General features: G+C 46.8%; 2 protein-coding genes across 7 annotated transcripts in view; one reads left to right on the forward strand and one right to left on the reverse strand.

The window, feature by feature from the left end:
• Tgm4 (transglutaminase 4) overlaps positions 1-4690 on the forward strand; it is a 32560-nt gene extending 27870 nt beyond the window's left edge. Inside the window, exons 11-14 of the mRNA XM_031345752.1 lie at positions 582-857; positions 1308-1477; positions 3578-3714; positions 4622-4690. Of these exons, the coding sequence (XP_031201612.1) occupies positions 582-857; positions 1308-1477; positions 3578-3714; positions 4622-4625 (587 nt within the window). The 3' untranslated portion in view covers positions 4626-4690. The remainder of the gene's footprint in view (positions 1-581; positions 858-1307; positions 1478-3577; positions 3715-4621) is intronic.
• A 553-nt stretch (positions 4691-5243) lies between these two features.
• Zdhhc3 (zinc finger DHHC-type palmitoyltransferase 3) overlaps positions 5244-24390 on the reverse strand; it is a 48635-nt gene continuing 29488 nt past the window's right edge. For 5 of the 6 annotated variants that reach the window (XM_031345844.1, XM_031345846.1, XM_031345850.1 and 2 more), the window contains 4 exons: positions 23067-23163; positions 22373-22454; positions 19193-19323; positions 5244-9583 (listed from right to left, as the gene is read on the reverse strand). In XM_031345844.1, the coding sequence (XP_031201704.1) occupies positions 9323-9583; positions 19193-19323; positions 22373-22454; positions 23067-23163 (571 nt within the window). In that variant the 3' untranslated portion in view covers positions 5244-9322. Of the gene's footprint in view, positions 9584-15667; positions 17180-19192; positions 19324-22372; positions 22455-23066; positions 23164-24390 lie in introns of those variants that run through there. The other variant, XM_031345847.1, reaches the window with a different exon arrangement.

Genomic DNA, 24390 nt, shown 5'->3' on the forward strand with positions numbered 1-24390 from the left:
ATCCCACAGAACAGCCCACTGAGCTCTGAACACTCAACAGCTTACCCAGATCTTAAGTTCCAAAGTCCTCCCATAATCCTCCCTAGAACATGGTCATGTCTGTTACAGTAATACCTGACTCCAATTTGTTTCAGTTTGGTTTCTTTTGCTGTGATAGAGACCATGATGAAAAGCAAATTGAAAAGGAAAGGGTTTATTTGGCTTACATATTCTGCCTCACAGTCCACTGAAGGAAGCAAAGGCAGGAACTCAAGGCAGGAACTGAAGCAGAAGCCATGGAGTAACACTGCTGACTGGCTTGCTTGCTCCTCATGTCTTACTCAATTTTTCTTATACAACACAGGGGTGTTAGACCTACAGTGGAATAGGCCTTTCTAAATCAGTCATTAATTAAGAAAATGCCTCACAGTCTTGTCTTTGGGCCAATCAAATGGCAGCATTTTAGCATTTTCTCAACTGAAGTGCTTTCTTCCCAGATGACCATGGCTTATGTTGACCAGAAAAAAAAAAATCTAACCAGAACAATGGGAAGGCTCTCTCAGACCCCAAAGGTGTTCTCAGAAAATACTCTGTCTCTACAGGCAGCCCAGAGGAGAGGAAGGCCATGGAGAGGGCCTCTGGTAAACGTACTGATGACAAGCTCAACTCTCGGACACTGAACAACACTCTTCAGATATCTGTTCTCCAGAACTCTTTGGAGCTAGGAGCTCCTATCTATTTGACCATAACTTTGAGAAGGAAAACCACCACCCCACAGAATGTCAACATTTCATGCTCCCTCAACCTACAGACATACACAGGCAACAAGAAGACAAACCTGGGAGTCATTCAGAAGACTGTGCAGATCCACGGCCAAGGTCAGAAGCAGGGGCAATGAGGCCTCAAGCCCGAGACCAGGATGCTCACCATCTGATGTCTCTTTCTTCTCTGTGGACCACTCATATACTTTAACTCTTTATGTGAGAACAGATATAGCATTTATTGAGCACTTATATTTTGGTGGTGACAAGGAATCCAGGTACAGAAGAAAAAACAGACCAGAGTCAGAGGTCTAGCACAAAATCACAAGTGAAAATGCTAATGGTGTCATGAAATGTCTCTGCAACAGCAGAGATTCACTTAGTGTCTCCCTTCTCATCAGTGGGCTGTGGAGAGTGGGAGCCCAGAATGGGTCTCGAGATCTCAGTTAATGGCTAAATCCATTTGGTCCCCGAGTGCAGGCTCTCTAAAGAAGGAACAGGACTCCTCTATGGCAAAGCAGCTCTATCCCCAGAGCTAATCTTTCCCTTCTTCCCATTCTTTCACAGAATCAAGGGTGTTTCTCACCATGGATGCCAGCTACTACATCTATAAACTGGGCATGGTTGATGATGAGATGGTCATTAAAGGGTTCATCATTGCAGAAATTGTGGATACTGGTGAAAGGGTGGCCACTGATACAACCCTGTGTTTCCTGTACTCTGCCTTCTCTGTAGAGGTGAGCTGCCTGCAGTCCAGAAAGGGATCCTATCTGAAACCTGACCCAGAGAGGGGCAGAGCTCAGGGCTTTTGTGGTCTTCTGGTTGACTGATTTTGGGTCAATTGCATTCCTAAGGAAAATGGCACATCATTTTTTTCCACACAGGCATTTCTGAGAAGTGATATGTCAAACAGTTTTTCTTTTCTCAGCTTTTGGTCATCAGGTTCTTGTGTATCAAAGAGTTTTGGATACATGTCAGTGAAGTGCTAGACTTGCCATGACCCTATCCCATGTGCGGTGAGATGAAGCTGGTGCCAGATTCGATTGGGCTCTCTGATCAGTATTCTCCCATGCATGCAGGAGTCAAAGGCAGCTTGCATAAGAGACTCATTATGTTTCTGATGACCTGTCAAACCAATCATCCCAGAGCCCTTCCCTGATGAGGCCTGGACTATTGTAGGGTTTGTTGAAGATGTCTACGTCTCAGCAGGTATACCTCCCATAGGAATGTCTCAGGCTGAGGACATGGCCCCCTTCGGAGACCATGTTTTGACATTTCTGCAGCAGTGTGGGTGAGGACTCAAGGCACTGTGTCTTGTCCTTAGACATGGTCGGGTGCTGGCCTGGTCCCCACTCAGTGAAGCTTATCGTGCGTACTTCACAGACTCACTCTACTTGGAAGCAGTTCCAGTGTACCCACCACAGCTTGATCATCAAGAATTTCTTTTGAGGGGCTGGAGGTTAGGAGTACTTCTTCTTACAGAGGAACCAGGTTCAGTTCCTAGTGCCGACATCATGATTCACAGCCACTTGTAACTCCAGTTTGAGGGGATCAGATGCCTTCTTCTGACTTGGCTGAGTACTAGGCATGCATGTGGTGCATATACATACATGCAACCAAACACTCATGCAAATAAAATACATCTGGAAAAAAAGTTAGAAAGCTTCTCCTGGGGAGTTTCCCTCCCACCCTCTGCTAGGTGGCACCATAGATATCTGTGGGTGTCACAGAACACTTGTCACTGAGATCACACAAGTTTAGGTGGTGTCTCAGGTGTCCTGGAGGCAGACACTCCAGCTTTCTCAGGACACACTCAGTCGACTGTGCTTCAGACCCTAGGTACCTTAAGGAGAATTACCGAAGGAGATAAAACCTGAAACATGCAGGCAAAGACAGAGCCCTGGGCTGTCCTGGGCAGGGAAGGTAGGGATCTGGGAAAGAAGGTACATCCAGGCAGGTATGGCAGAGGCATGTAAAAGTTTCAAGTGTTGAACTCAGCTTGGTTTTGGATGTGTTTTTCTTGGCTGACCTGTGAGGCAACTTTGGTATTTTGGGTCATTGATGAGGTGGGACCAATGTCTTAGTCAGGGTTTCTATTCCTGCACAAACATCATGACCAAGAAGCAAGCTGGGGAGGAAAGGGTTTATTCAGCTTACACTTCCACAGTGCTGTTCATCACTAAAGGAAGTCAGAACTGGAACTCAAGCAAGTCAGGAAGCAGGAGCTGATGCAGAGGCCATGGAGGAATGTTTCTTACTGGCTTGCTTCCCCTGGCATGCTCAACTTGCTTTCTTATAGAACCCAAGACTTCCAGGCCAGGGATGGCACCAACCAAAAGGGGCCCTCCCCCTTTGATCACTAATTGAGAAAATGCTCCACAGCTGGATCTCATGGAGGCATTTCCTCACCTGAAGCTCTTTTCTCTGTGATAACTCCAGCCTGTGTCAAGTTGACACACAAAACCAGCCAGTACAGACCAGTGTCTTTAGTATAGCTTGGGGTCTCTAACAACTATTTGGAAAAGGGGGAGTCCTGACTCCCTGGATAAGATAAGAATGTAGTTCACATGAGGACTTCTGGCTACCGTGAGCTTATACACCTTGAGTTTCTTAAAAATATGTCTGGCAAAACTAGAGAGGTAAGCATGTGCAAAGATGTGAAATCTAAGAGAGAGGCACAGGCAGGTCAGATTCCCCACTAGAGCCTCCTAAGTGAGCACAGACCTACCGAGTCTCTGGGCTTAGAGAGAGGACCAAGAATTCCCTTTCTTGCTGGAGCCTGTCTTCTGACCGCTCATCTTCAGTCTGTCACACCCGTCTTTTCTCCACTCCAACAGATGCCGAGCACAGGCAAGATCAATCAGCCTCTCATCATCACTTGCAAATTCACGAACACCCTGCCCATCCCTTTGACTAACATCAAGTTCTCAGTGGAAAGCCTGGGCCTTGCTAACATGAAATCCTGGGAACAAGAGTGAGTCTTTCCAACATGCACCCGTGCCATACTTTTGAGATGTAAACTCCTAGGATGTTATAGTGAAAATGTAGACATATAGTGCTGGTCCAAATTGCAGAAAAGGTTACACTAGTTAGTACTCTACCAACAATAGATTTTTTTGTTTCTTGTCAGTATGGTTGTTCTTCAGAAATGCCAAAGCATCCCTGTCTTAATTTGTGTTTCTATTTATAGCTCAGGTTTTCTTGTTGATTCCTGTAATTTATTTGTACTTCCCTTTGCCTGTTTTTTCCTAGGGAGCCATTTACTTTTCTTATTAGCCTGAGTGCAGCCTTAAGTCAGTAATGAATGTTGTGTTATAAATTGCTTGTAGGAGTTGGATTATTTGAGGCATCCTCACTCTATAGTCCTAGCTAGCTTAAAACTTGTTATACAGACCAGGCTGGCCTTGAATGTGGAGAGGTCCACCTGCCTCTGCCTCTTGAATGCTGAGATTAAAGGTGTGTGCTCCCATACCTGGCACTGCAGTTTGTTTTAAGGTGCTGCCCTGGAAGTTGAGCCTAGGGTCTTGTACATGAAAGGCAAGTGCCCTCCTATGGAACTATATCCCAGCCTAGACTGTTTAAAACCTTAAGATGCCTTCACCAGTGGAAATCAAATTAAAATTTTAATCTTCTCTGTGGATACTGAATTTCATGTCATTATAAGAATATAAAAATAATCTATACTTTTCCTGAAATTTATGGTTCTATATTTACATAATTATTACTGTAAACTTTAGTTCTGGGGTGGAATAGTGCAGAGCCCCAACTTTGTCAAATAACCTGTCATTTACCTAGTATTCTGAAACATTGTCTATAATACAGGTAATCCCCCCATATACCTCAGTTTTTGGACTAAAAGGCTGTTTCATTTGTCTTTGTAGGTGATCTTGTGTCATTTAAATGTTCAGAGCAAATCAGTGCTGGTTCTCAGCTTGCAGGAACATGGGCTAAGTTCCCATGCATCCCCAAGTCTTCTTTGCAAGGGGCAGATTCCTAGTTGAAGTCTATGGTGTCTTTGTGCAGGGGGTGTTCCTCACAGTCTTCTGTCTGATGGACTAGATAGATGCTATTGATTTTGGTATGTCAACATATCCAGTAAAGGATTTTACTTAAGTGCTCAGAGGTTCCTCAGGCCTATTTTTTACTTGACAAACAGGTGTCAAGATCTTCCAGGTAAGTCCCAGCAGACTCCTGTTATTCTGGGACAAGTTTCTTAAACTTCCAGATATGCTGATTCCCCATGACCACTGTTAAAGAACAGATTTTGGCAAGGTGGTGGTGCACATTTTTAATCTCAGCACTTTGAAGGCAGAGGCAGGTGAACCTTTATGAGTTCGAGGCCAGCCTGGTTTACAGAGTGAGTTTTAGGACAGCCAGGGCTACCCAGAGAGACCCTGTCTTGAACATACCCCCCCCCCAAAAAAAAAACCCCAAACCAAACCAAACCAAACAAACACCAAAATAAACAAATAAAAACAACAACAAAAAAACTACATTCAGTTCAGTAGTATTGGGGCAGAGCCTCAGAGCGTAATACACTCTCATGTATTGCCATCTTGAATACTAGGGTTAGACAAGAAGAAAGTGTTCTTGTAGATTCATCATAAAACTTGTTCCTGAGGGCTCTCAGGAGGGTTTGTGACTGGCCTAGCTGGAAAGCAACCATTCCAGCCAGCCATCTTGTCTTATAGCCGAGACAGGTGGCCACACTTCAGGTGGAGGCCTGCTTCACTGGCTCTGCAGCACAGGGATTTCCCAAGATCTGTACTGGAACCTGATGCCTGCCTGGTTCCTCATGCAATTCGAATTTCTCTCTGTGGCACTTTTGGCTGACTGTGTGCCTTTCAATTTTCTAGGGCAGTGCCACCTGGAAAGGCCATCGATTTCCAAATGGAATGCACCCCAGTGAAAGCTGGACCCCAGAAATTCATTGTCAAGTTTATTTCCAGACAAGTGAAAGAGGTTCATGCCGAGAAGGTCGTTCTCATCACCAAGTAGCTCATTTGATACCATGGAGATGGAGGCAGGAGCCCTGATTGGCTCTGAGCCTTGGCTAAGCATGTTAGCATTTTCTAAATTGCATTTAGCTTTCAGGTCAGGGATGATTAAATTTGATTACTCATGTGAAGGCAGATTCAAGAGCCAGCCCAGCAAGACAGAGCTGAAAGGCCAATGTAACTACAGGCAGTAGCTCCAGGGTGCCAGGGTACCGGGGCACATGTCATAGGCAAACATCTCAAATACATATTTAGGAATTGTGGCCTCAGAAGACAGTGCCACTCTCATCTGAATTCAGAAACATATACAGAGCCCCAATATAGAAGTGCTGGAGGCATCTTCCATCTAGACCCTGGATTCTATCAAGTCCAGGGGTACCTGGAGGCTGTGCTGGAAGTCCTGTAGAAAGCATCCTGGAGCTGGTCCTGGGCCAGGCACTACACCCTCTCATTCCAAGGCTCTGTCCTCTCAGAAGTAGGCCCCACGCTGGCGTGAAGCCCTCTTGCTCTGGACGAGCCATGGGAGAGAGATCCTTTCTTTAAGTAAGAGTCTATGCCCAATGACAACATCTGAAGAAGCAATGTGTCCTGCCCTGTTCTCTGGAGTCTGTGCTTTCCTCTGCTGATAAGGGATCTGCTCACATACCACTATGCTTTTAATTAAACTGGCAACTTTAAGATGGCTAAGTGCTCCCGAGTTAATTTTTCTTTTATGCCAGCATGCTGCTTAATTTAACCTCATTGCCTCTGAATTTCATGGATCCAGGTTGGCCTCCTTGGTCTGGGCCCTTTTCATGATGATCAGCCTCTCTCAAGAGCTGTAATTCTAAGGACATGTATGTATTCCAGAGATACTGAGTACAGGTTGAATAGGGGTATTTTGTGTATTCAAAGGCCATTCTTGCCTTAGGGTTTCTGTTGCTGTGATAAAACACTGCAACCTGGGGAGGAAAGAGTTAATTGCATCAACTTACAAGTAACAGTCCATCTCTGAGGGAAGTTAGGGCAGGACCCTGGAGGCATGGGCTAATGCAGAGGTCACAGAGGAGTGCTGCTTACTGGCTTGCTCCTCATAGCTTGCCCATCACGTTTTCTTCTACCACCCAGGACTACCAGCCCAGGGGTGGCACAACTCACAGTGGACCTGGCCCTCCTACATCAATCAAGAAAATGCACTATGCATTTGTGTAAAGGCCAATTTTACAGAGACATTTTCTCAACTGAGATCTCCTCTTCCCAAATACCTTTAGCTGTGTCACGTTAACACAAAACTTGTCATCTTTCCCTTCATTCACCTGAAACCAGAAAACCCCAGGTCCTGACTCCTTTTGCTCAGATGCCCACCTCCGTGGCATGCAGATGTCTGGTACATGCTTGTGGGATGACCTGTCTATGCTGGGCCCAAGGAGCAGTTAGTAACCCCATGAAATCACTATTAGTGTCTGTGTGACACTTGTTTTACACACCAGACCTGAGAGGAAGGATGTTGTCCAAGGCTTTGGGCTAGGATCTCCTGCTAAAAAAATAGGCACCTCTAGCACAGAGGTAGACCAAAGAACTTTTATTCAAAGCAAGAGGCAGGTGTGCAAGCAGCCTCTGGCCCAGAAATACTGGGCCTTCTCTTATCAGCTGCAGTGCTGAATAGAATCTCAGGAGTCACCATGGAGAGAAGGCCATTGTGTTCTGGTGTAAAGGCACAAGGCCCAGGGCTGGACAGACTACAACCTACATGATCCTGACTGTTCAGTACCTCCTGGTCACAGATGAAATATGGCTGAGGCCTGACATGGTAATGGGTTTGCTGAGGACTGTGGAAGACCTAAAACTGTAAGAGCAAAAATGCATACTTCAACCTTTCCAGGAGAAGCACTCTGGAAACAAGTGGCTGGGATGGAAACAGGTGGCTGTGGGCTGGGAGGTACCTCTGCTGCAGGACACGCTGTCCCCAAGGAAGACTAGTTTTAGCCTCAGTGTGCAAGGACATTCAATTAACAAATCCTGACTCCAGAGCTCCTTCCTTCTTTTAACTGCTGCTCCTTGGGGACCCAGTCACTAGCCCTGCCTTCTCCCTGGTATGGAATCTCTGGTTATGGTCCAGCACATAGGCCATCCAGGTCTGACTGGGGTTGGGGCTCCTGCAGTCAGAGGACAGCTCTCTCCACACAGTGCCAAGATTAGGGCCAACTTGGGCTCCTCATGTTATTGCTAGTAACTGTGAAAGCAGACCTGCTTGGAGGAAGTGCACTTGCAGTGGGGTGGAGTAGGCCACAACGGCTAACCCTGACCCTGTTGGCACTCTGTGGCACTCCCTAGGATGCTGCCCAAGAGTCAGACTACCACACGGCTCCCCACAGCTTTCCTTTTTCAGGGTCCTGAGACAGAACCTCGATTGATTCATGTCACTGAGGTCACAGGTTCTATTAGCCCAGGACTCATGTCCTTTTACCTAGAGCTAGAAGAGATGTGATACAATCCTCTGCCAAGGTCAGTGTCAGCAACACTGGGGAATGGTTCAAGGTTTGAGTTGGGGAGTTGGGTGTGTTTCTTGAGACTATCTAACTGGTTAGATTGCAGAAGCTGCTGCTTTGGCAACCACTGCAATGGCCTGGGGAGTGCAGGAGGCTTCCAGTGAGCAGCCTAGGTCCAAGCTCATCCTGGGAGAGCAGTGCCTGGGCTCTTCCTGGTTTAGCAGTCTGTATGTCCTGGCCACCATGCAGTTCTTTATTGTTGTTTTTAAGACAGGGTTTCACTCTGTAGCCAGAACGGTGTGGACCAGGTTATTTTCAAGTAAGTTTGGCTGGCTGCTCTAAGTGTCGGGGATAAGACGTGGCTCACTAGGTCTAGCAATGCAGTTTTCTGTGAGGCACCGTCTTTGGGAGTTGCTCTAAAATGCAAAGGGGGCCATTTCTGGTTGCATCTGTCCCCAAGTCTTACTAGACTTTTTCCAGGAGTTCAATGTCTTCACCTAGCTCTTCTGGGAATGCATGGCTTGTGGCCACAGAAAGGCTGGCTGCACTGTTGTCTCAGGGAAGAGTCTCGTATCTATAGGATGGCAATACTCTCATAACTCAGGATCATTTCCATGCATACATATGGATGCATGCATGCATGTGGGTGCTCTTTCAACCAAGCCCAAGCCCTGAAAGCAGGCTCAGCAGCCCCTCCTCTGTTCTGATTCCTAGTCAGTCAGCCAAAGAACTCCTTTCCTGGAAGTGGCTGGGGTCTTTCTAGCTTTCCAGCCTGTTCTTCCTTGATGTTAGGAGTATTCTCTTGGGGAGATCCTCAGCTTTCCCAAGGGAGCCTTCAAGAAGCAGAAGTGGATTCTCCCACCCCCGATATCCTGGTCACCATTTCCCTTGCTGGATAGAGAATAGGCACCCTTCCAGGCCTAGAGAATTGTTAATGACCATCACTTTTGGCACATGCTGCTAAGAGGAACTCAGAGAAAGTCCCTACTCTCCTGTACCCTCTATTGCCCTTCCTATCCCCCCACCCCAATCCTAAAAGAAAAAAAGGGTGGGGTGACAGAGTTGGTAACACCCATCAGGCTAGCAGCCACTGTTGGTGTCTTATTCTCCATGACCTCTATTCATCCAGCACCTCCACAGAGGCCCTGTCTTTTGTTTCTTCCAATTGGCTCTCAGCTGTTACCATGTTGTTGTCCATGTCTGACAGAGATGACACTTGCCGTACCAAGCCCTTGTCAATGGGTGTCTCTGGCTGACAAGGTCTGGTGAAAGGGTTGAACCAGTTCAGGGAAAAGTCCCCACCAAAAGCCTCCTGGACCGACTTCCAGTTGCCCGACTGCTCCCTGGGCTGTTTGGTTCGTTGGAGGCGTTCAATGCCCTGAAGGAGAATGGGGCAGAAGGTCAGTGTACTACATGAACACACCTTTTGCCTTGGCAGAGTAGGGGATGGGACATTCAATACAGACGGCACAGCTTGCTGTGGCCCAGGCCACTCTTAAAGCCCCTTAGGGTGCAGGGCAGAGCAGAAACTGAAGCAGAACAAACAGGCCTGGCATTGGACTTGCCTGTCACCCACGTACCCCCAGACCCCTTCCTACAAAGGCCTGGCATTGGACTTGCCTGTCACCCACGTACCCCCAGATCCCTTCCTACAAAGACAGTTGTCTGATACCCAATGGCCGAGGATATCTTGGCTTCTGTAGGTGTGACTATCACCTATGAAACCACTAATGGGCCCCTTGCCCACAGTAGAACCAGCAAGCTTGGCATGGGGAAAGCTGAGGGGTTAGGACACAGCACAGGACACAAACATGCGAGGGGAAGCAGAGATGTCACATGCAGCAGGCACCAGAAGGTGCACAGGCCACTGTGGGTTGTGAGATTTGGTGTTAGGCCTGTTCATGCAGTAGACATTCCCCATGACCTCTCCCAAGCCAACCACTCACCTGTTGTGGGTGCTGGCTGTGACTTGGCCCCTAGGCCACAGAAAGTGATGGGTAGGAAAAAGCCCCAAATGGTTATAGATACAGACACATCAGAACTCCAGATTGGTATTATCCTTACAAAGGCTCTGAGACCCCAGTCAGGCCTCTACCTTCTCCACCTCTTCTGGAAGCTAAGGGGATTTTCTGAGTTTCCCAGACAGATATAGATACACTTAATCATGACTCAAGACCCTCTTTCTCCAAGGAAGTCTTCTATGGTCCTGATTCTTCTCTTCCATGCAATTTTCTCCTGTAGCTGGAATATGGCATATCCTTTTTGTAATGCAGAGGCAAGCACACAGACTGATCTGACCCATACACTATACCAATACTCCAGCACTCTTCCCATAACATCTCAAGGACTTAAGTTTCTTGACTTCTTTAAAAGCTATCAGTTAAAGAATCTGACCTTAGCTGAGCATGGAGGCAGTCAGGTGGATCTCTGTGAGTTCCAGGACAACCAGGGAAATAGAGCCTTTCTTAAATCAAACACACAAAACCAAACAACAACAACAACAAAAAAACCCTGCTCTCATGCTTTCTCTTCATGAGACATCAATAACTGAAGAAGCCAGTGGTCACTTTACAGCAGGGAAACGTTCCAGGAATGGATTTAACACAACCATCAAGATCAGAACTGCCAAGACTCACGCGGATCAGCAGCAAGTGTTCCCAGTTACAGGGAACCACAGATGTAACAAGCAAGTGCCCCTTCTGCCCCAAACCACAGCCTAACACAAGAGCTGCTGACAGAGTAAATGACCTACAGCTTTCACCAGGGCCAACGTCTGTGGTGGAACTATTTTGGAACCACACAGAAGTGGTTTATTCTGAATCTGATTAAGTGTCTTAGAACCAACTATACACTTAAATGATTTGTATTACATTATATGAATTTATCCTCAATTAAAAAAATCTAGGTCATGACAAATTTAAGACAGAGGAACTGATAGAAATGGGGTAAAGAGACAAGTAGTAGAATGTGGAATCCCTGAAGACAAAAGGCAAGCAGTGGAACGTCTCCCGAGGTCGAGGACAGTAAGTTTCAACTGCTGCATAGTTCAAGCTGGCCTCAAACTCCAAGGCTCACATGATCTTCCCCCTCTAGTCTTTTGAACAGCTAGGACTACAGGTGTGTGCCACCATGCAGACTGTAAGTTTTCCCCACCCACCTCCTTTTTCTTTTCAAATTACTTTCTTAAAAGAGAAAGGAATTTGTTGTTGTTGTTGTAAGATGTTTATCTTTGGTAACACTGAATGCCATTCAGAAGACATACAATTTTGCTGGTTTTTGTAAGTCTAAAATTATTTCTCAATGAGAAGTTCAAAAATTAAAAGAACCCAAGACAGAATTGACAGAGTTATAATGAAAAGTTGAGAACTGGAATGTGCAGCAACACACACTAAGTAACTAGTTCTATAAATTGCAAGTGTGGCAATGAAAAACCATGTTGACAGTATTGAGTGACCCTGGGCCATCCTGCAACCTGTGTTCTACCCTAAGGAGAAGCATTTTGTACAGGACACCCCCATGGAGCTGTTACTGCTGCAGACAGTGTGTATTTCTGTTGACTTGTCCACATTTCATATTTTCACCATGGAGCAAGCATTAGTTTTGTTGTGAGAACAAGAATCAGGTAAGACCTGAATTTTAATAACCCCTGCAAGTCATGTACACACGCTGCCATCCACAGCCCCTCCCTCCAAAGCCAGGAACACAGTTCCTGACACACACACATCTTGTGAAGGTGTCAGTACTAATGTCCTGAGAGGCTGAGACAGCAGTCCAAGCTTGGTTAGATGGTTATGTAAAAATAGGACAAGTGTTTTTTTTTTTTCTCTCCACCAGGTGTTTTCCTCATTCTCTGACAAAGCCTCACCCTGTGGGTCTCAAAGTCAGGTGCAGGGGCAGAGCAAGCTCAGGATTATCACTGTAACGTGGTGTGTTGGGATCAACTGGCCTGTGTACTGACATTCCTTAGCAGCTACATATATAGACATCAGGAGTGTCAGCTTTGAGCATGGAAAAAAAAAATCCTAAGTAAATCGATGCATAAAACAGACTTCTTCCAAGGCTTCTTTATTTCTAAGAGTTGTAGACTTAAACGTGTCCAGAAGGCAAAATTCTGCAGCCTGAAGTTCACAGGTGTGAGCCAGGTCAGGCTCAAGTGAACAGAGTGACTGACTCAGTGAGCAGGCCTTGACCTCACTTGAACGTCCTGTGGAGTCTGACTTGTGAACACTTCACCAACACCCTAGCATTTATGTGTGAGGCCTAAGACTCCCAAGGGTGGCAGAGACCCCAAGCATGAGTTCAGGGCTTCTGAGACTCCTGGAAGAGAACCCCAGTGCCAGCAGATAAGTTGGCCAGCATCCCCACAGCAAGCTCTGTAGAGCTGGCCAGATGGTACCAGCTCTCTTCATCAGCAGCTTCACATCCTTTCTTTCACTGTAGCCCACAGTAAGAAACATCTTCCTGTTGCAACCAGAATACTTTGGTTACACAAACTCACAACCAAAATACTTTGAAGCATCATTCAGCAGGTAATGTATTTTTAAAAAGGGCTTTTTTTGCTGGGCATGGTGGTGCAAGTCTTTTTTTCTTTCTTTCTTTTTTTTTGGTTTTTGGAGACAGGGTTTCTCTGTGTATCCCTGGCTGTCCTGGAACTCAATAGAGACCAGGCTGGCCTTGAACTCAGAAATCCGCCTGCCTCTGCCTCTGCCTCCCAAGTGCTGGGACTAAAGGCGTGCACCACCACTGCCGGGCCCGGTGGTGGTGCACGTCTTTAATTCCAGCATTCAGGGGCAAAGGCAGAGGCAGAGGCAGGCACTGGTGACCCACATTGGAATATCGCAACTCCTGTGCAGCTGTTACACACACAGAAACCAAAGCTCACACCACTCTACCTCCCATTTTTATCCAGTACTTACAGAAACCATGAGAATGGGTGATCATGTTTTACAGAGACCACTAAGGCCTAGGGAACCTGTCAAGGTCATACTTTGGCAATTAAACAGCCAAGCAGCGGTTGGAGCACACACTGAGGTTAGACAAGGGCTGCGGTTAGGCAAATGCTGGCACTAAACTCCAGCACCCCCTCTGAAGAAGTCCAGATGTCCTTTATTTCACAGGACAGCTAGTGGCTGGCGCCTTTCCCCCAAGAGGGTTTCTAACATGCCATCCTATAAGTACCCGGTCATTGTTCCTCTGTTTTTCTTTGTCCATGGGAGAGTAGAGGAAGAAAGAAGGCGAAGGGTCAGGTTTGAGAGAATATGCTGCTCAGTGGCTTCTTTCCTTTTCTCTTTTTGAAATAGGGTCTCAATGTGTTGCCTAGGCTGGTCTTGAACTCCTGAACTCAAGCCATATTCCAGCCCTAACTTCCTGAGTGTTGGGACATGTACCTGGCTCTTTATGAAGTCTTTGTTTTTTGAGATAGGGTTTCACGTACCACAGGTTAATCCTGAGCTCTCTGTATGGCAAAGGATGACCTTGAACTGACCCTCTTGCCTCCACTTCAGAACTCGCTGGGTTTGCACATGTGCACCTCCATACTTGGCTTCAGACAAAGAATTAGCCCTGTCAGTGAAGCTACGGTGGAAAATGAAGACCAGAACACTGCCAGTGGTTGGGCTGCTCAAACACTGTGGGTCTGGAGAACTCACTGGATGCTCCTCACAGGAAAGTTGGTTCTTTGGTTCTACCCTTGTCTTGCTGGTTCTTCAGTAAAGGTGCTATTGGTCAAGAGAAACTCAAATGATATGTTTTAAGAGAGGCCACACATGACATAGTGGAAGGGGTCAATGGTTCATCAGTGGGAACATGCTGGCCTCAGATACCACATCCCAGGAACTAGGCGCTGCACTCACCACCACTAGCAGCAGGGTTAACCTGAAGCCCCATCCCTGATCTTGATCCTTAGCACTGCAAAAAAGTACTGGCCCTCCTTTATTGCTGGAACTGCTTGTGTTCCTTGGCTAATTCACCCTTTGGAACAGGTGTACTTCATTTTGAAAGAAGAGAAATTGGGAACTTCTTAGTCTGGATGGAGAGTCCATGTCCATCCTCCCAGAGTGGGGTGTCTGTGATGCCAGTCTTGCATGGATTAATAAGCACTTGGTAGTTTGCCTTATTTGGAAGATTTCTCTCATCAGGATGCAATGTGGCTGAGCTAGAATGAGCAAAAGCTACCTCCCCTTTAGCCCTGTAAGTCTTGTAAGGTCCAAGTGAGTAAAGTAAGGTAAAATGGTATTAAGGAAAGGCTGGGCACATACTTTTACTGTATACAAGTCACCAAGCTCATGCGAATATGCAGATATGACATGAAGAAATGGACAAGTATGTGGGTTTACCCAACCTACTGGCCATGTCTTCTTCACTCCTACTATCCAGTTACCATTCTGGAAGATGGGCTACAAAGGCTCACTTTCCAGTAGGCCACAGAGAAAGACCTTTCTTTCACTCCATCTGAAGGGATCAGAAGACTCAGGGTGGGGTCATTTGTTGACACACAGCTTTGGTCACTATGCTCACAGGAGAGTGCTCCTGGCTTCAGAGAAAATGAAATGGGACTCACAGGCCACCCTAGGGTAGTCCTGTTTTGAGGCTCTTTTGTTGTATGTTGAGCACTAAGGACATCCACTTTGCAGCCTTTGGCTTGTAATAATGCAGAGGGAGACTCACATGGGACCTGGGGAAGTAAGCTGGTCACATGCCTGTTTAGAGCATTAGCTTTAACTTCAGGATTCAAATTCCTGCATTCCTTAGAAACCCCATGGACAAAGCTATGAGCCATTCACAAAATGCCCTTAAAGGCTATTTCCTTAGTTACAGTTTTGAGGGGAAAGAGTGTGTGTGTATGTGTGTATGAGAGAGGGAATGGTGACAACAGAACCATTGCTGTAGTGTGCAGTGTAGTTGCTCATTGCCACAGCAGGTCTATCCTAAGTATTAGAGCAAGGCTGGGCCCTTCTAACCTGCTGAACCTGGAACAGGGCACACCTCTTTCATATAAACCAAGAGATATATAAATAAAGTTTCAAAGGCACCTGGAGAACAAATGCTATGAAGTTCATCTAAAATAATCTATATATGCCAATGTATTAAGTTATGTGTAAAATTACATGCACACTCACCCAGGATCTCAGCCTCCATGGCACAGCAGAGGCAAATCAAAGCCTACTGAGGTAGGGGCGGAAGCCAATTCCTCAGGGTTGCCTCATCTGTCATCACTAGATACCATCAACAAGAACCCCCTGTTGGCATAGCCTTTGCTCTCTGCTGGATAAGCTCTGGCCCTAGACTCCAGAAAGATTGACCTCTTAGAGCCATAGAGAACCTTCCCCACCAACACGTGCAGAGCATTCTGCCTGCAGAAAGGCCATCCAAAGCCTTTAAGAACAAAACTAAACTCCCTCACCCTGCAGCCTGACACCACCTGCCCTTCTGCACAGGCCATGGGGAGAGAGCAGAGCAGAAGCAGATTTGGAAAAGGTTTATTGCATTGTTTCCATGTGGAAGCACTGACAGAGTTGGGAAGAGGCAGAATGTTCCACCGACTTCTGAAAAATCACAGGGCTACTTTAACTCTCTTCCTACCCACAACTAGAATGAAAAACCTTATCCCCACCCCCACCCCAAGCAAAAGCTAAAAAGGGAGTTTTGTGGTGATTGCTTTAAAACCCACTGGTTTAGGGACTTGATGGTGCTCAGGTTCCACGTGGCTGTAGAGTTCAAGAGTAGTCTTCTCTTGGCACCTCCTACATCCCCAGGTCCTTCCCCAGCTCCAGACCAGCTCTTCCCTGTGAGACTTTGCTTAGCAGTGCCTACTGATGGGAAAGCTCGTCTGTGTGGCAGGCTGAGAAGCAGGTGAGTAGGGGCTACCTGGAAACTCTAAGAATGTTACCTAACATCTACAACCACTTCCCAGGCTAAACACACATAAGACACAGGTCTGTGCACATCTGGAGGACTTTAAACTCCAGAAAGTATATGCCCATGGCATGGTTAAAAGTGAGATGATCCTAACAGGTGGCATGTCTGTTTCCCTCAGAATGACTGAAATCTTGCTGGGAAAGGGCGGAAACTGGGGTAGAAAGTAGTTGTAGCTTGCCTGAAATTGTTTTTCCTCTTATGATTGTATAAGGCATTTTGAGCTGGGAAATATCTCTTTCATAGTCTTCCCAAAAGCCAGAGTGACATAATTGCTGATTCAGAATACAAAGGCCCCTTTACCTCTCCCACCTCCCCCAAATCACTCTGTACACCCATGCCCATCCAGTACAAGGCTGATAATCGATTTCTGAGACTGAGGCAAACTGTCCACTTAGGCAGGAGGCCACTGCACCAAGGACCCTTATGACAGCTCCAGCCCAATCTTTCCATCCTTAAACCTCAAGGGGTTAGCATCATCTTCGATGAGTTTCTGAGTCCTGTGGGCGCCAGTGCTGCCCTGTGGGCAGGAGGTCAGGGCCCTCTTGGCTTTCCTACTGGGCCAGTTCATCCACACAAAGTATCAGGGGGCATTCAATTAGTAGAAGGGGCAGGGCCTGAGCAGCACCCTTGACGTTAGTTATGCTGACAGACAGCAGAGAGGAAACAGAGGCCAGAGAAGTGATTTTAAAAGGAAAAAGAGCAGCTTCAGTCATCAAAAAATTGAAAGGATGATTTTTTTTTTTTAAAAATAAAACATGAGGACTTTTTTTTTTCTCTGCAATGCTCAGCCATTTTTCTGAAGACATAAAAAAGTTTTAAGAGTTTTGGCCTAAACATTCACGAGAGCGGATGGGAGGTGCCATGATGTGGTCAGAGTGGCAATGCTGGTCAGGGTCCATCAGACCACATACTGGTACGGGTCTGCCTTCCCTTGGTCTGGTGTGGCAAAGGGGCTGGCCCAGCCTAGAGAGAAAGGGTGGCCAAACACGGCTTTCATGTTCATCCACTTTGTTTTTTTAGCCCATCTTCTCTCTTCCTTTTTCAATTGTTCTATTCCCTGAAAACAAGAACAATCACACTTTCAGTCAAGAGCTCCATCTCTGCAGTTTTGGGAGGGATGTCCACATGCCTCAGGTGACCAGAGCGAACACTTCCTTTTCAAAGCAGTAAAGCCACCTACACAATGAAGCTTTCTTCTGACTCTCATAAGATGTGTCACTAAAAGTGGTTTCTGGTGGGCATGCATTTACAAGGCCCTGAAGGGACAGTGAGCTCTCAGCAGGTACCTGGGCCACTGTTGCCAACAAGACTGACACTGTCTAGTTCTGAGTCCTTGCTGGGTCAGGCAGTGCTCCGAGGCACCTGTGTATGCAAAGGGTTTGATGCATGAGGTTGAAATTCTGACAACTAATTGTGGCTGTTGGTGTGGTAAAGATGCATAGGAGAGCTGAAGCTACAATGACCACTTTGCAGACAAAAAAAACAAAAACAAAAAACAAAACAAACAAACAAACAAAAAAACCCCAAAATCAAAACCAAAAAAAAACCCAACAACAAAAAAACCAAGCAGCAGGTGAAGTGACTGCTCTGATACTGTGTCACCAGCCCAGAGGGTCAAGGAGCAGCCGTCGGGCAGGGTGAGGAGACACAAAGGGAAAGGGTGAGACAGCAAGAGGCAGTTAGTTGATAAGGAGAGGAATCACAAGGGGAAGGTTGAATTAGTACAGGTTAGAGGGAGGGTGGCTTGCAGCCTCAGTCATGGTGGGTGAGGGGTGAGGACGGTCTTCCCAGAGGAACTTGGAGGACAAGGCAGTTAGTTCTCCTAGCTTGTGCCACTTTCTCTGCCAAGTCTCAGGAAAAACAAAAACAAAAATAAAAATGGGGCTAGGAAGTGTGGTTTTTTTCCCTCCTACAAATAGGGCCGCTGAGCTTCCAGAGAAGCAGAGAGCAGGGGCTGTCTGTCCATTTTGAGTTTTGGCCAAGACTGGGGTAGGGGCAGCCCATGCTTTCCTCAGCGCCTAGGAACCTGGGAGGGCATCAGTTAAGGATGATGATGCTCTCCCCATGAGTCACAGGCAACACAATCCTGTTCAGGGACAATCTTAATAAGGAAGAAAAACTAGAACCAGACCGTCAGTTTATCTATTGCCCCCAGAACATGCTCTGGGGGACCTAGAAATGCTTCCCAAACGGGTAGGGCCTGATAGTCACATTTGGGCTTCCTATAGGTCTTCTGCGGAACAGCTGGTCCCATTTACCAGTTTGATATATGGCTGAATATACACCAAACCTTTTGCAATGACATGAATTATAAATGAAACAGAGTGGCTAAAAGACATCAAAAGCCCTGGGAACCACCTAGAACTCACAATGGCACTCTAACAGTGGGCAGCACTGCCCCCTCTCTGCTTCTAGGCCCACAGAGCTGTAGCACCTGAAGCCATAGAAGAAGCTGTCCTCCATCTAAGAGCATGGACCACAGCTGAAAGCTCTCGCTGCGAAGGTGGGTGGGCAGCATTCATAAAGCCAGGAGCAAGCAAGAGGTTCAATCCGGGTCCCCATGATTTTTTTTCACATTCGAGGCAAAGTGCTGCCCACCCCATCTTCTAGAACCCAAAGCACAAACGTCAATAAATGTCACATCACAACCACTTCAAAACTTCTGGGTATCTTTGGAAGGACAGAAATTGGCTGTAGGACATGAGGTGAGTGGGTGAGAAGACAAGAGAATGGGACTGGTAAGGACCAGAATATGCTGTTCTGGAGGCTCAAAGCAGATGTCTCCTGGATCCAGTCATGACATCAGTTGTAAAAACTGATGTCTGGAAGCCTTGCTGGGAGGGACAAGAGCCTGGCAGAATGCCTGACAGGGTACAGTGTATCATAAAGAGGGACTTGTGTTAAAGGCAATCTCTGGCTAAGACTGCAGGCAGGGCCATTCCCATGCAACCAGATGAACCTGCATAAACACTAGAACAGAAGGCACTGTGCCCTGTACCTTGAGACCTCAGGACTGACAGGTGACAGGGTCTCTAAAGCCAAGGTTAGAGGAGGTGAGTTCCCTGCTTACCGTCTCATCTGTGCAGATGGAGTGCACCTGGGTCCCAAACATCACTGATGTGAAAATGAGGAAGAGCAGGGCCTCAAAGCACAGCAGGATGAGCAGGATGACAGTGGTGGGTGGCGAGAAGGAGCTGCACTCTGCAAGGAAAGCAGCATGGGGTTTGTACTGGCTGCATAGCTCCCTGCCTCACCCCACCAAGCTCCCACCCACCTCCCCCTTACTCCCTCAAGAAGTCCCCAACAGATGGGACTGTTGGATTCCTCTTCCCTAACTAGTGCACTTCAGCTCATCACCCTCAGGCCACACAAAGGCCAGCTTGGAAGAAGTCTATTAGGCCTCATGACACCTCAGGAGACCCTGCCTTTCCCCAGAGAACACAGATGCAGGTTCAGAAGCCCAAAGTCCTGGCCTGGTCAGATCTTTCCTGGAGAGGTATTCCCCTCACTCCCAAATTGCCCCTAACTTAGCCACCCCATGCGTCCTTTGGGTCCAAGGTGAGAGACTAGGGTAGGTCTAGAGGAGTGCCTGGCAGTTTGGGGACTTGAAAGGGGACTATTTGCAAAGGAATGGTCTCACCAGTGAATAGAAATGTCCCTTCTTGCCAGGGACATCTATGTACGGTACTGGAGCTTTTACTGTTCTGTTTATGGTTGGGCCGGCTCTAGACATTTGCTCACCCTTCCACTGTAAAGCAGTGATGTGTGACTACAAGTGCGGTTTCTGAGCAGTGGACAAAGCCTAACTCAAACACACAGAACTCTAAGGCTCCCAGGGAGATAGTGTGAGAACAGGGAAGGAAAACTGGGCTACACGTGATATGCTTTGCCTCGCATCAGCTCTGGTCGCCCAGTTTGGCTTGTAAGGGTCCATCTGCTCCCTCTGCCGAGAAGGCTGCATAGATCTTGACTATCTAGGGAGGGGGGATGTGGGAAAGAATAGGAATGACACTAATCACTGTATGTATGTTAGGGAGGCTGGCATCTCATCTGATATGCCCTCCTCTTATCTGCTTCTCTGGAACTTGTACCTCCACATGAATTCTCTTTATTTTACTTTTATGTGTATGGGGTTCTGCCTCCATGTGCCTATCTACTACTTGTGAGCCTGATGCCTGTGTTATATCCACTGGAACTGGTAAATTCTCTTCTTGATGCCTACCTGGGTATGTGTACTTGGTCTTAACAGCCCACCAACCAGAGGAACTGACTGATTACAGGCAAGGTTACTTGGCTGGCCCTGGGTAGTGAAGGGTGCTGGGAAGAAGCAGGGCTCTAAGTCTGACAGACATGAGTAAGGAATAAGAGCCTGACCACAAGCTCCAACTATGATCGCCCAAACATCTGCCCTAGCCTGCCTTTCCCATCCCTCCCATGTGGAATTTCAATTACCCTTTTCTTTCCTTGCTTGACACCTGTCTCTCCCACTAAACCTACTTTAGGTTCCAGGCAGCCATTCAACCAATCTTGGAATGATGCCTGAGTGCAGATCTCTGGGCAAGAGGCTTGGGCATCCTGAGACTTACTTTCCCTTCAGCATAGGGATATGGATAACAAGTGATAATAAGACATCAACATACCTCACATCAGCTATGTGTTGTGTTGTGTGATGTGCAGTGTGTTTTCTCTGTATGTGTGTGTGAGCATGGTATGTTCACTCACATGATAGAGGTCACATCCTTGTCAGCTGCCTTGTTACTAGGGGCAGAGCCAGAGAGGCTCTCCACTCCTTCCCTTCTGCAGAAGAATTCTGCAGGCCCTGAGAATTCCCAATAGGAATGGATCAAGGCCCAAGGAATGCAGAGCTCCCCAACTCTGATTTGAATGTCAACTCCAAGCACCCATCCTGGGGCACAGTTCCTTGAGTCTCTTGTACAAAATCTATTCTGGAATGGGTGCCTGGATTCCATTCCCTCCATCAGGAATCTGGCTGGGAGGACCCTAGGCACTGGAGGCAGCAAAGTTTGAATGCCTGCTTGACACCAAGGCTTGAACTGCAGGCTTTCTTTTCAGGTAAAAAATTTTGGAATTATGCTCATACCCCAAACCCAGATTTTTATCATCTATAAATAAGGAACATTCTCCTATTCTGGGGCTTGTAGGGTCTGTATTGCTCAAAATACACTCTGCACATTTCCTAGCTCCTAGTGGACTCTAACAGCCCTGTGAGCATGACCACAAAGCAAAGACAGTCACTTCTGTGACAGTCTGGGTTATGCTATCATTGCCCACAGTTAACCTGACACAGGAGGGAGCTTTGTGATGATGAAATGACCTAATTGGACATCCTATATCAAGTTGCCAAGGCTGTACCAGAATTGACCTGGATTGCCAGGGCCTAGCCAAATACATGTGCTTGCAGAATGCTCACCAAGTGAGCAAGAACTGGTGGGACTCACTCACTTCTGCAGATGCTATCCTACTTGTCCCTGCCCTCCTCTCAGAACTGGACAGGGGTGGATGTCCTGACCAGGGGTTCCCCGGTCAGGACATCCACCTTGACCTAAGACTCTAAGTGTGAAAGTTCTAGCCCTGCATGTAGCTGCTTATTATGTTTTGCTTTCCCACCTCTGTTTTCTCCCTGTTTTAAATCTGCACATTTAATTGGGATATTTGTAAAGCAGGAAGACATGGTCTATGATCTTAATAAGTTAGTATTATCAAGACAAGCAATCTGAAAAAAACTCCTCCTCCTACACACACACACACACACACACATACACACACACAAAGTTAAAAACACTTATGCCTTAGGCAAAAAGTTAAAAATGGATCTTTGGGAGACTGGGGTAAAATGACCTTAATTACAGTACCCTGTTTAGAGCTAGGATGTTGCTGGGGGTTAGGAGAGCTTGCCTAGTGTAGCCCTGGGTTCCATCCCCAGTTGTAAGAGTAAAGCAAGTGTCTTGCAGACCAGGACTTTCTCCCGTGCCATCCTCAGGATCTGGCCTCTGCTGACTTGGGGCCTGTTCTCTCAATTCATGCTCAGTTTGATCCTGTCTAAACTGAAGGGTCTGTTTCTTGTCATAAAAAAAAAAAGATTTGTGCCTCTTAGGGCCTGATTGATCTGTAGGGTTTCAGAAGATGTAATAAAATGAGGTTGGGCTGGTACTACAAAGGGAGCAGGCCCTCAGACCCCTCAGGTCCTATACCTTCTCTACAGAAGGAAGAGAAACCTAGCAATACTTACTTGTCCAGTCTTCTTCAAAGCAATGCAGGAAGTGGAATCCCACCATGATGAGGGCGTGCAAGGAAATGAGAGCTATGTACATCTGAAACAGGAAAGCAGTGCTGAGCCATTGTTGGGATAATCTCCTAACTATGCAGTCTCCTTAAGCAGCTACTCAGAACATGTTCTACATGAATACTCTGCTAGGTGGAGGCCAGAAAGATACCTGTGACTCCTCCAGTCTACAGACCCTGTTTCTTGTTTTGAGTAGGATGTTAGCTGTTCTCTGGGAATACGTGGAACCAGAACAGATGCACAGCCTAAACACAGGCATGACTCAGGCTGTGTGGAGCACATAAAATCTGCTGCTGCTTCTAACTTAAAAGGTCAGAGTGCCGACTATTTTCCATCTACCTGTAGCTCAGAGTTTGAGGCAACCAGCAACATTGCCATCTTCAGCTATGTGGGCTTAGTGCTCTAGCACCCAGAACATATAGTACTTGCCTCCAGCTAGTCAAACCAAATCAGCTTTCTACATTTACAGAAATACACAGACGGTGAAGGACATTTGTTGAGCCAGAGAGATACCGAGTGAGCCACACAGTAGGCAGTGTTCTCAGTAGCAAGGGAGACTGCTAAGCGTGCTGAGATTTTCCAAAGAACCAATGAGTCTTCCTGCCTCATGGAGGCAGAGTTCAGATACTTGCTGACTTACTGTGAATAGAACAAAGTACTTCTGGTTGTTCTCGCCGACACAGTTGTTGACCCAAGGACAGTGGTGGTCCATCTTGCGAATGCACCGCTTACAAACACTGAAATGATCCATAATTCAGACCTTCAGCAAGGTTAACCATCATATAGTTTGAAAACAAACGCTACACAAGTAACAAAGGGGAACACTGGAATTGTGGCTTCATTTTGACACCTCTGTAAGAGGACTGGAATGCAGAGTCGGGACTTCCAGGGTCAAGGCACTCCCTACTAGGAGTCAGAAGCATTGGCTTCCTAGGCATCTGCACACGTTAACAGGCCAGAACTGGCCCAGGTAAGAGGCTATTCTGAAGCCTCATGAAACTTAGAAATTGGGTTTCCTGAGGAGACCAAGTAAGGGGAGTTTGGGAAATGTTACTGCAGGACAGGATACAGGGAAAGGGCTAGCAGAAGTTCCAGAAGTTCTACCAAACACTAGCCGAAATGGACTATTCTTTTTCAAGCTGTAGGGACTGCAGTAGCTTGGCAGACTTGGGTCTGCTGGGCTACCTTTCTCAAGTCAGTTTGACTAAGACGAGCAGAGGCTTCTCACTGCTCTCCACCCTTTCTCTTCCCCATCACTCCAAAGGCCTCATCTCATAACACAGGCATGCTGCCAATAGGCACTGCTCAGAAATGCTAGCCTGGTTCCATGATCTTCAGGAGCAGGAAGGCAAGGCAAGAAAAGGAGGTCCAACATGGATGCAGAAGCAAACAGTCAGGCCCAGCAACTACACCACTGGGCTGTCTGCTCTGTCTCTTCTGTTACCAGCTCTAAAAATACATGTGAAAACACATGTGAATTATGTACACGATAAATTTATTAACACCTTTTTGTTTGTTTTTCAAGACAAGGTTTCTCTGTGTAACCTGGTTGTCTTGGAACTTGCTCTATAAAGCAGGCTGGCCTAGAACTCAGAGATCTACCTGCCTTTGTCTCCTAAGTATTCAGATTAAAGGTGTGCATCACTATGCCTGATCTTCCCATACACAATTTTAAAGCAGGCAAGTAGTGTAGAGTGGTAGTCTGCTTGCTATGTACCAGGCCTCTGCTCACCATGGATAGAATCACCACACCCTACTTATTTTATGGGCATGCAACCCAATGCAGTGAGCTCTAGGATCCTTAATCCCTACTCATTTGAGGAACAAACTCCTGAGAGTAGCCACTTCTTGCCTATGCTCCTAAGCAAGTCCTCTTCCACCCTACTTATTTCTAGGGCAGCTTTCGAGTACATGCTCAAGTCAGTGAGGGGTCCATTGTAGAGAACCACCAAGTGGCCTCTGGT

The sequence above is a fragment of the Mastomys coucha genome, unplaced genomic scaffold, assembly GCF_008632895.1.
Source record: "Mastomys coucha isolate ucsf_1 unplaced genomic scaffold, UCSF_Mcou_1 pScaffold23, whole genome shotgun sequence".
Taxonomy (NCBI): Eukaryota; Metazoa; Chordata; class Mammalia; order Rodentia; family Muridae; genus Mastomys; species Mastomys coucha.